The sequence below is a fragment of the Cydia fagiglandana genome, chromosome 4 (assembly GCF_963556715.1).
Source record: "Cydia fagiglandana chromosome 4, ilCydFagi1.1, whole genome shotgun sequence".
Taxonomy (NCBI): Eukaryota; Metazoa; Arthropoda; class Insecta; order Lepidoptera; family Tortricidae; genus Cydia; species Cydia fagiglandana.
The window spans coordinates 14,210,582-14,222,920 of NC_085935.1; the positions used below are offsets into that span (position 1 = coordinate 14,210,582).

The window sequence follows — 12,339 nt, forward strand, 5'->3', positions numbered from 1 at the left end:
ACAGGCTTAAAGATCTCGCATCCAGGCCATAATTGTTAAAAAAAAAAACCCACACAATACTACCAACACAAAAAAAACAACGCTAGGGCTCGACACTTCCAGTACCTACTGTTTATCGATATCGATAAATGTGCGATACGTGCTGCTGTATTTACCTACTGTACTACTGTAACGGAACATTTTGAGAATCACGTCGATTAATAAAATAAAAGAACATTATATATATAAACAATTTTATTTTACATGATAAAAATAACATAGTTTATTATTCAAGTAGGCATATTACAATATGCTGAATTCGCGCGCATTCTTTTTTAATCTGGTCCCTTTTTATTGAAGGCACTGGATGGAGAATGATTTCCACAAATGAACTTGTTTCCATTCAGCTTTTGAATAGGTAAATAAATACGCCAAATCCTCATTTCCTTTTCCTCAGCTTTGCCCATAATCGACATCTGAAATAAAGAGATTATCGATAAAATTTGTCGTACACTATTCGTGTCATAGGTTACTTAGACTTTTTTACTTAAAAATACTTTATTCACAAAATATTTCCGTTTTAATCATGGATTGTACACGACTAAAACTAATTAAATTAGTAACTGTTAACGACTCAAAGTAAAAAATGAAAATATTGCATACAAACATCAGTTTACCGACCTGTTCGGATCAAGTTGGAAATTTGGCCAAAAATGCGTCAGTAGTTAGTCTTCTTACACACCCACTACAAACTTCACATTTCCTTAAAGATTTGGCCCCCATCTAAATAACAGCTAAAGTTATTTTACCAATTACAATAAAAAATAACCACGTATTTCCACGTTCACGGCAACTCAAATGACGTTTGACGTTTTACTACCAATCATACCAACCTAAAGAAAAGTAAGTATAATACGTCTATGTTAAAAGCAAGTATGGTATGTGCCACCAAAATGCAACAGCAGTCATTTTAATTCGATAAGATTATTTCTATGCCTCAATGTTGGTAACAAGTGCTTTCTTAATTTATCAAAGTATGGGGTGTCGATGGGCTGGACTGCGGTATGTATGCGGAATGTCATTGTCATTCCATGTATTTTATCAATAAATATTTAGAAAAATGGATAAAATCTTTATAGTAAGTACTTGTTCTAATTTTACTAACTAATTATTTGCCTTACAGTTGACGTGCTTATTGGTATGGTTTTATTTTTAGGTACATTCCCTGGCGATAATAATCAGCCTCATTCCCTTTAGTAATGGATTTTACGTTCCGGGAGTAGCACCAGTAGAATTCAAAAAAGGCCAAAGAATTGAAGTAAAAGCTGTTAAAATGACCAGCATTCACACCCAGTTACCATATGAATATTATTCGCTACCATTGTGTTTGCCAAAGAATGGCACCTTCGTATATAAATCTGAAAACTTGGGCGAGGTATTAAGAGGTGACCGTATAGTAAACACACCGTATGAAGTCCATATGGCAGAAACTATCAAGTGCCGACTTTTGTGCCATCAGAAAAATAATCCTATAAATTGGAGTGTTGAGGAGTCAGAAAAGGTTGCAAGCCGTATTGAACATGAATATTTCGTTCATTTGTAAGACTGTTTTCTTTTACTCTATTTCATGCCAGCTTAAGGAAACTATTAACTAATGTTTTATAATATTTTTCAAGGTTAGTTGATAATTTACCAGTGGCTACTAAAGTACTAAACAGGGATACATCAGAGAGAAATATTGAACAGGGCTATAGACTTGGTTTCATGTCCAAAGGAAAAGCGTATATTAACAATCACTTGAAATTGCTCTTAAAATATCACAAACACAGTCAGTAAGTAATATAATTATTACATTTGTGAAATCTTTCTATTATTCAATTGGTAATATAATTATTTATAATCTTGCTATTCCTTTTCAGGGATTCTTATAGAGTTGTAGGTTTTGAAGTTGAAACAGTATCAGTTGACAAAGATGAATATACTTTTTTGGATGATTCCTGCCAATATCCTACAGACCCAAAGCCCCAGCTGGTAAATGAGGACACTGGTACCAAGTTATACTTCACATACTCTGTGGAATGGGGGGAATCAGACATAAGCTGGGCGTCAAGATGGGACATTTATTTGGGAATGAAGGATGTACAAATTCATTGGTTTTCAATTGTTAACTCTATTGTTGTCTTGTTCTTCTTATCAGGTACTTACACATTTTGTCTTGTTTTTATGGTAGTCTTATGTTGCACAATATAATTAGAGATTTACACTGACATGCATTAGAAACAAGATATTGTATGCTAAACACTGGCTGGCTAATGTAACAAAATGATCATTTCTAATACTCACTTTCATTCAAATATTTCATATTGTAGTGGGATCATTGTTAATTAAAAAAGTTAATTATTCCATTAATGATCTTAAAGTGTTATTCTATGGAACTTGCTAACTATGTAAATAAACACTCTTATTGAAACTGTCACTGAATGACGATTTCAATATGGCAGTTTGTTTACATAGTTAGAAAGTTCCCTAGAATGACACTTTATAGTAGTGTTACATTTCAGGCATATTAACAATGATTATGGTAAGGACACTGAGAAGAGATATTGCCCGCTATAATTCCGATGAAAGCATTGATGACATGATGGAGGAGACAGGTTGGAAGTTAGTGCATGGTGATGTCTTTCGACCACCACCCAAGAGGATGCTTTTTGCAGCTGTTATTGGCAGTGGCATTCAAGTGTTTTTAATGGCACTCATTACTATCTGTAAGTTAACTATCAAACATAATCAGTAATATAAAATTATAGTTTAACCTTTATGTATTGTAAAGAATATTTCATAAATATTTGTTTATGTGTACGGTATGATACTATTTTTTTTACTTTTAAGTTCACTTTTATTCACTTTGCTTAAGTTAAATATTCAACATACAGCTATTAACATAATAGTTCTGCATGTATACTCATATATAACTCTAGTAAAAAAACCCTCCAGTGCAGGCCAGTATGCCAATGTCGGAAGACCATCATAGGAAAGATTGTATTGTGAAATTTCACCTGTATTTACTCCACCTTGTTAAAAATGGCATGTTTTCTCTTGAATTCTACCTGAAACAAAACTTATTATTTTTGTTACAAGGATTTTTTTTTAATTTTCCAGTTGTGGCTATGCTGGGTATGCTTTCACCTGCCAGCAGAGGTGCACTGATGACCGCTGCTATATTCCTGTATGTCTTCATGGGCCTGATAGCCGGATATTACTCCGCCCGCCTTTACAGCACAATGAAAGGCAAACAATGGAAGCAAGCTGCTTTTCTGACAGCCACTCTTTACCCAGCCATTGTCTTTGGCACCTGTTTCTTTTTAAACTTCTTTATAATGGGCAAACACTCCAGTGGTGCTGTACCGTTTTCCACAATGATGGCATTGTTGTGCCTCTGGTTCTGTATATCACTTCCATTGGTCTATCTAGGATATTATTTTGGATGCCATCAGAATCAAGCATTCCAACATCCTGTACGGACCAATTTTATTCCAAGAAAGGTGCCAGAACAAGTCTGGTATATGAATGTTTTTGTGTGGTGAGTTGATGAACATAGTGAATATTTTTATGACCCAATAAATTTCACAATAAGAACCCTTAATAGAGTAAGGAACAAATAATTTCATATTCTCAATGACATCTTTAGTAAAGGATATAATTAATGAGGGGTGATTTTTTTATTGTGGTTTGGGTTGAGAATTTTTTTATTTTTATTAATTTAAAATAGTTACTTTTAGTTTATAAATTTTTGCTTAATGTTTCAGTATACTGATGGCTGGCATTCTTCCATTTGGGGCTGTGTTTATTGAACTTTTCTTCATCTTCAATGCATTATGGGAGAATCAATTTTATTACCTGTTTGGATTTCTGTTCCTAGTTTTTTGCATTTTGGTGGTGTCTGTTTCACAAATATCAATTGTGATGGTGTACTTCCAGTTATGTGGCGAGGTAAATATACTGTTTAAATATTACCTATTACAAAGGAGTTATTTACTGCATAGCATTGTGTTTCTGAATTATCGATATTTCGGTACCATTGCAAGTGCAAAGTACAACCTCCATGGAGTAAGTCACTGCAATAGTAGTTGTATCTAACGTAAATTAAGTATCAGCAGACCCTGCCGAATCTGTCCTGGGTTCGAATCGGGTGGATTTATTGTTATAAGTTTTGTATGTTTCTATATGCAGTATTGATCTATCTTTCGATTATCTGTGTGCACAACGAATGTCTTCTTACTGCAAGACTAAGTCAAGTTGGGTAGGATTGCCATAATATTGAAATAATTTATTACTAGTTAATAAATCATATGTTCTATGTATATTACACATGTTTCAGGATTATCACTGGTGGTGGAAAAGTTTTATTGTATCCGGGGGCTCAGCAGTCTACATCTTGATTTATTCAATATTTTACTTCTTCACTAAATTGGAAATCACCGAGTTTATACCTACACTGCTTTATATTGGCTACACAGGTAAAAATAACACAAGATATTAAGTGTTTTAGTTTTCAACCACATTATAGTTTAAGTACATACCTATGTATTTTTTCTATACAATTCTTATTTACTGCAGCCGTATTTCCTGTTTTTAGTTACAGTGGTTAATATGGCAAATAAATACATATAATTAGACAAAGATTGTGTTAAAGGCCCAGCTACACAGGATGCGTATACCTACGTGCCCGTAAACCAGTGTAACAGGGGTTCTGGGCAGTATAATATACGTCTACTTATGGATCGCCGCATATTATATGTGCTGCACACGCGACCGGTGCGGGTCGTCCTTAAGTTCGTTATCATCCGTTTTACTGGCAAATACAATATTATTTTTTTATGTTACAGGTCTGATGGTATTGACTTTTTGGCTTTTGACTGGCACTATTGGATTTTTCGCCGCTTATACATTTATTAGGAAAATTTACGCAGCAGTAAAGATTGACTAGATATAAGAATTAAATATATACTGTGGTAATTTATTTGATGTGTGTACGTTTTTTATTTGTATTGTAATTTATAAATTAATTTAATTGTTGTGTTGATCTGATTGACAAAGAACAAGTGTTTGAATGAGTTAAGTTGTGTAAATATGTAGGTCCTCAATATATTATATCAATTATATGCATTTAGAGATTATTTTTTGTAATAAAATTTAATTTACATTATGATCTTCATTTCTGTTGTTTTTTTTTATTCACCTACTATTAATGCTGAACTTAAGTCTTAAGTGACGTCCGAAGTTGTACTATTATTTTTTCAAAGGACAAGTTTTTCAGGAAAAAAACTCAGGAATAGTTGAAAATATACTCTGGCAAGCCAATACCACTAGAGTCTGTGCGGAAAGAGAAGAGTTGTGGAATGTATTGGGCCCCATACATTCCACGACTCTTCTCTTTCCGCACAGACTCTAGTAGAAAAAGGCGCGATATTTAAGATTTGTATGAGGGATCGATCCTTTGCGCCTAATATTTTCAAATTTAACGCTTTTTTTACCCTTTTCGCTGTCACGTCAATGAAGTAGAGTTGTCATTCCGTACGGACTGCGGAAAATTCCGAACGTCTGCGGCCAGGCTTAGACCAATATAATGTTAATACATTGAAATATATCATAATCGTACTTATAGTGGCTATAGTTTTCAAGTATGTAAAATGGCTGGGACATACAAACGCCACATACGGACATGACAAAACTATACTCAAACACCCAACTTGTCAGTAGAAAAAGGCGCGAAATTAAAATTTTCTATGGGAAGTCAATTCATTTCGCCTGATTCTTTTAAATTTGCCGCCTTTTTCTGTTGACAAGGTCGCTGTGCCAAACTATAAAAGGGTTTATTTTTGCCATTTATAGTACGGAACCCTAAAACGAAAGTAGTGCTGCGTTCCGCAACCAAAAACAAAGGTTGCAGGTTAATTATTTAACAAGTAGTGAATTTCGGTTTCAAGGTCCTGAAAATAATAAAAATTATTATTATGTAAAGTATTATAATATTATGACCTATGACAATATTCTATAGATTTTTTTTTAATATTGTGGTCTGAAAATGGAGATATTTGATGCGATATGTTTTGATTTTTGAACGTCTCCGTATAGGCGCTGTAACTTTTACGTCAATGTCAAAATAAATAAGAATGACCGGGGCAGTAGGACGGAATGTCATATTGGTGATAAATATTATTTTATAACGTAGTAATTTAAGATTCCAAAATTTTATGTACAAAATGGAAACCAAAGTAGCGATAGTCACTGGTGGAAATAGAGGCATCGGGTTCGAGATCGTCAAGGGGTTATGTGCAAAGTTCGACGGTGCTGTGTACCTTACAGCTAGAAACGAAGAAAGAGGAAGACAAGCCGTTAAAAAGCTCGAAGAACTCGGCCTGACTCCGTTATTCCATGTCTTGGACGTTACTAGCGAAGCGAGTGTTCAAGAGTTCGCCACATACGTCTCCACACATCACGCGGGCATAGATGTTCTTGTAAACAATGCTGGTGTTCTTGACTTTGATAAATCAGTTTCATCCTATGAAGATGCTAAGAAACTTATGGATACGAACTTCTTTAGTTTATTAACTATATCAAGAATATTATATCCCTATTTAAAGAACAATGCTCGGATCATTAACATCAGCAGTGACTGGGGCTTGCTTTCCAATATTCGAAAACAGGTTTGGTTAGACACTTTAGTCAAAGATGACCTCACAGTTGAAGAGATTTTACAATTTGTTAATGATTTCTTACAAACTGCAAAGAATGGTAAAAGTTCATTTGTTGCATTTGCGGGACATTATGGTGATTACAAAGTTTCTAAAGTCGCCATGTCAGCTTTAACCTTTGTTCAGCAAAGGCTATTTAACGAGCAAGGCAAGGACATAGCCATAAACTGTGTGCACCCTGGGTTTGTCAAGACTGATATGACAAAAGGAATGGGAGACTTCACCCCAGAGAGAGGAGCCCGCGCACCGCTGTACCTGGCACTGGACGCTCCCCCTACACAAAAAGGCACCTTTGTGTGGCATGACTGCCACCAAGTCAACTGGGACGATTAAGGATCAAATGGTTAAAGATTGTTAGAGTTACAACCATGAAAATCCTGTGATAATAGTGTCACATACACTTTAAACAAGTACCTACTATAAATATAAAGAGTTTCCTTTTTAATGTTATGTTTTTATTTATACCTTGAACAAAAGTTTTTACAGTTTGGATGTTATGCTGAATTGTAATTTTATTCAAGTAATAAATGGAAGGTAAAATAGAAATAGCAGTTTAAGATTATTTAGCATTTCCATGAAATAAACGATTGGAATGAAATGTAGCTTATTAGCTGATAAAAAGGTCAATGCCTGCTTATCTGTTACACAAAGTCTGATAAATTGTGTACTTGTTGGTGAGCTATAAATTGTGCCATGTCATAAATTATTCAAAATCCAGCAAGCTATCCATAATTTAGTTAGTAATATAAATAACTAATTGAATGGCTTAAAAGTTTTAAACTTTTAATTTACCATATCTACATTACAAACCGAAATAATATCATTACAAATTACAATTTACATTAATAAGAGCAGAATTTTTTCACAAACACAATTTAAACAATATTGCTAATATTATACATTATTTACAAGTAGGTTTAAATTTTTCTACCTGCAAATACCATATAGCCGGTTCCACTGTGGAACTTGTTGGAACTTTCGTGTGGAATTTGCCGCGCGTGTGCTCGCTCTGTATGGACGCGGCTAATGGGAGCAAGACTACTGTTATTCTACTTGTTTTGATGTCATTCACCAAAGGCACAGAATCAATAATAGTAGGTACTAGGTACAGAAGACTTACTCTCTAACAAAACGCGTCTGTTACGATCAGGACCGATATGGCCGCTAGGTGGCGATAACGCCACGCGCGGCTTATGGCTAGCCACCAAAATTGGTGTGGAACGGATGTACTTTTAGCTACCTGTTGCAAAGCGACGAAATCGCGGAGTGAGCCACGCCTGCCAAAGGATGCGATTCGCACGTCGCTCCGATGTGCGAGCGGGATGCCGCTATAATACACGCAAAGCGTTGCATGCGGACGCAAACGCCAATTTGGCTCGCCGAATTCAACCGCCGATAATGACCGATATTACCGATAAAATGAGGTGCGGACGCAAGAATACCAATTTGTGAGGCCTATTTTCGTCGCCGGCTTATATCTATCTCCATAAATCTAAAATTGGAGATTGACGCCAATTTTCTTTTTTATCAAATCGACCGATTTGATCACTCCCGTCTGGATACCGCTTTTGTCCAAACGCTACGATATTCACTTGATTTATATACCTACCTATGGCACTTCGCTAGTCTGTCTCCATCGCAGTGGTACTTATTTATTTTGCCCTAAGTAGGTACATACCTATCTAATAAATTGACTTGCCCGACTTCCATGTGCGGACAATTTTCTATAGGTACAGGATGTCCGGTGGCAGATTTATGTTTTTAATTTTAAATATAATTCGAAAAGAGCACAAATGCGGATTTAGTTACTTACAAATTGTATCCTCTAAATGTGCTCCGTGAACACGGTCGCGTTCTTCGAAGCGGCGGAGCCTCGAGTTTAGCACTACACGCTGCAGCATGGCCGGCGATGTTGCGGATTTCATTGGTGATATTTTCTTTTAAATCAGCTATATATAGGCCTTGGGATGTTATTATAAACTCTGCATTCGAGGTACCCTCATAGAAAAAAATCCATAGGGGTCAAATCGGGTGATCGTGGTGGCCACGTGATATCACCAAAACGGCATATCAATTTTCTAGGGAATTTTTCGTGAAGCAAGTTCATGGACACTCCTCTCATGGACTCTTGTTGAAACCAGGTGTGTGAGAAGTAAGATGGATGTGCTAGCAAACTTGGCAAAAAGTAATCCACTATCATTTGTCTAGAGTCTTTACCATTTACAGTAACATGCTTAGCCTCTGGAATTCTCAAAAAATGGGATTCGTGGACTTTCTTCCAAAGTCCGCTGCACACTCAATATATTTTCCGGCGTCCGAGTGTACCGGCTGGGGCTTGGTCTTGGGATATTCTGGACCGAATAAGTTTTGCAAAACCTTTGCACCCATGACCGAATCAAATTAACACTCGGCCCATCACTTACACGACAATTATTGAAATGTGAACAAAATTTTCGGTACAAAAACTAGCGTATCGTTGGCATTAAAATAGGCTTCAATTGCGTACACGCTGAGATACTGACCACTAAGACATATTAAAAAGAAAATCCGCAACATTTAATTTTCTAATGCCATCAATAAATATCAAAATGTATTTGTTTAGTTTTTTATTGTAAATTGACTTTGAAACTAGAAATCTGCCACCGGACACCCTGTATTACAGTTAAATTTACGGTCCGTATCATAATAACAACTTGATACTGAATCTAAAATTGATCGAGTCCGATTCAGATTTCACAATTGTTATGGTTTTGATACTACCTTGACGATCGTCTTGGTGTTTGGTGCGCATCTCAGCAACGACTTTCACTTCATTTGGTACGCACTATTTGCTTTGCACTAATCAGCGTCAGCTAGTTATCATCAATGTCGTATCAAAACCATAACAGGATGCAGTACCTACGGGTAGACATGTGAATATCGCTTTATAAATAAATAGAATAGAATAGAATCATTATATTATTGCATATCACAAACCAGTTATAAAGGTGGTACATATTATTGGGTTAGTTTAAGTGACGCCCTGGACACAGCAACATATATATATATATATATATATATAGTTAAATTAAAACTACTAGTTATTACTTAAAAATATGTATTGGCCTTCAAGCGGGGTTCTTAAGTTATGGAACTAAGAAGACGCCTATTGATTTTTCAGTCTGTGTAGGTGTAACATGTGACTTATGATCTTTACTAACTACTCACTTACAATACAAAACAGATGTGTACCTACTGTAACTTAGTTGCTACACCTTGTCGGGTCATGTTACTCTGTTGTTACTTATTATGTTGTACATGAAGGCAATAAATAATGATTATGATTATAACATTATCTAAATAATAACATAATACATAATTATATGTACATATTTGCCTATTAGATGTAGATACGCCCCTAGTGTAACCAAGTAAGTCGGTACATAGCAAATCTCATTATGGATTTTCCAATGCGTGTGCAGCATTTTATAAGGTTTCAGTTCTCGTTTGCTGTCCTGCTTCCAATCTACATAATTGCATTACAAAATCGCGATGGCAGGGTAGTAAAGGGTACACAGAAGCCAGACTATTGCTGTGTGGACATACAGTGGAGGGAGGCTCATGTACATATAGGTATACCTACATTAATAATTACGTAAACTTAGTAGGTACCTACAGTTATGAAGGGACCTACATACGTTCGAGGAGTATTTTTAGTATCAAAGTATCTACACTATCGTACAGAACGGAAAATTCCTACAAAACCGTTGTATGACAGCGATTGAGAAGGGCCTACCGCAAACCACGTTTGACGTGTTGCCCCTCCGTTGCACTTGTAAATTCGTACGTAAGTGTGACAGGAAGGCAACTCGTCAAACGTGGTTCCCGGTAGGCCCTCTGGGACGAATCACGTTGTACCTTTCTAATGAAGGGCACTGTTCCTTTCGGCTATTATTCTGCGGTTGTGCACACAAGGGAGTCGACAACGCCCGAACGCTGTTTCCCCCCACATGGTATCAACATGTGGATGAAGTGGGTAATTCAGAGTCCTACCTATCGTTGACTATTCATTTATCCAGGGAAACTAAAGCTAATCTAAAATGATCTTAATACCGTAATTAATATTAAAATATATTCCTAATTACTAGAGTTTTTTTCTCGAACAAAGAACAATATTGAGAATTTCGTCGACAAAGCAGCGATTGCTTTTAGTTTCAGGTATCAAAACCAAATGTTTTTTTTTCCTACAATTGAAAATCAAAAAAATTATCCACATCCACGGAATTAGCCACATTGACCTTATGTATATATTAAGTAGATAGCAATACATAAGTATTGTTTTGTAGGTATTTATATATATATATATATATTATACAAATAAATAAAAAAGAATAAAATCATGTGATTACTTAAGGAGGTAGGAAATCCGTCTGCACATTAAAATCTGATCAACATCTTCTTGAACAATATTACCGTAGTCTGTGGGGAAAGAGAAGAGTCGTAGAATGTACTGGGCCCCATACATTCCGCGACACTTCTCTTTCCGCACCTACTCTACCTATTAGCATATCTATAATAGCAAAAATTGCGAAGTAGATACAGTTAAAAAAAATTATCTAACGGACGCACTGGCCGCTAGTGTTTGTATTCTAAGCAATCTACCAATTTTGTTTTGTTACCTATTATCAGACCAATAAATGATATTAAAAAATTCTTTTAGTGCTCCATCCTCACATTATATCGATGTGTATCACGCGACGGCCAGCGTATTTTGATTTCGTTACTACATCACTCGACAAAATGAAATGAAAACGACACAACAAAACCACTATTAATTCGGAACATAGAAGTAGCATCCTATAGAAGTGGTATACGCGTGCCTCCGTGAGGGACAAAACATACGCAAATGCGACACTGTGATTGGTCGAATTCATTTGTTGCCCACCATTATCAATACTAAAAAAAAGGTGGGGAACAAATAAAATTTAATGTGAGACTGTGACAAGGACAAACAATAATAGCGCTTTCGCTGCTACTCCTACTGAAAGATACATAAGACTATCCCGTTCTGTCAGTTATCCCCACCACTCATGCCCAATCCAGTTTAATACTAGATTCATGATTCGGAATGATCGTCGGAACGCGGTTAGGTGACGTACAACGCTGTTCACACGTCACCTTACCCATTATAATAGATTGTTTTCAGTCAGTTACGTAGGTACTTTATGTAGATAAACAGTGTATAACCATTAATAGTGATTTCATGAAATTATATTGATGAAATTAATGAATTAATTTAAGTACAGTATTATATAAGTAAGTAGACAATAGAGGCGTGTTCAGATATTTGTGAACATCTTGGCCGCTCCAATATATCTTATGGCGACTACTGTACCTACGACATAACCTACTTATAACTGCTTATAGCTTATAGTCTACTAATCTACTAGGAGCCCGATTCTAATTATAATTTCTGGTCCAGAAATGTCACTTGTTACCGCCGACAAATCAAATCCATGACAGTTTTAGAGCAGAAAATTGAAATCAGAATCGGGCCCTAGGGCGAAAAACGCACACCTCCTTTTAATCACAAGAGATAACTGTAGGTAAGGTACGGAGTAGGTAC

General features: G+C 35.9%; 2 protein-coding genes across 2 annotated transcripts; both read left to right on the plus strand.

Moving 5' to 3' along the window:
• Positions 1 to 1,034: 1,034 nt before the first annotated feature.
• On the plus strand, positions 1,035 to 5,188 carry LOC134663784 (transmembrane 9 superfamily member 4). The gene is made up of 9 exons (XM_063520272.1): positions 1,035 to 1,117; positions 1,196 to 1,578; positions 1,656 to 1,811; positions 1,899 to 2,176; positions 2,541 to 2,744; positions 3,139 to 3,559; positions 3,786 to 3,969; positions 4,358 to 4,496; positions 4,866 to 5,188. The coding sequence occupies exons 1-9, from the start codon at positions 1,100 to 1,102 to the stop codon at positions 4,964 to 4,966; spliced, it is 1,884 nt and encodes a 627-aa protein (XP_063376342.1). The 5' UTR covers positions 1,035 to 1,099; the 3' UTR covers positions 4,967 to 5,188.
• Positions 5,189 to 6,132: 944 nt separating this feature from the next.
• Positions 6,133 to 7,177, plus strand: LOC134663785 (carbonyl reductase [NADPH] 1-like). The gene has a single exon (XM_063520274.1). It carries the CDS (start codon positions 6,234 to 6,236, stop codon positions 7,065 to 7,067), a length of 834 nt encoding a protein of 277 aa, XP_063376344.1. The 5' UTR covers positions 6,133 to 6,233; the 3' UTR covers positions 7,068 to 7,177.
• Positions 7,178 to 12,339: the final 5,162 nt, after the last annotated feature.

Bases quoted from the DNA above. Each gene is read 5' to 3' on its own strand.
- LOC134663784 (XM_063520272.1), top strand. The intron at 2,177-2,540 runs GTACTTACACAT...GTTACATTTCAG, and splicing joins TGTCTTGTTCTTCTTATCAG to GCATATTAACAATGATTATG. The intron at 2,745-3,138 runs GTAAGTTAACTA...TTAATTTTCCAG, and splicing joins AATGGCACTCATTACTATCT to TTGTGGCTATGCTGGGTATG.
- LOC134663785 (XM_063520274.1), top strand. From the start codon at position 6,234: ATGTACAAAATGGAAACCAAAGTAGCGATAGTCACTGGTGGAAATAGA.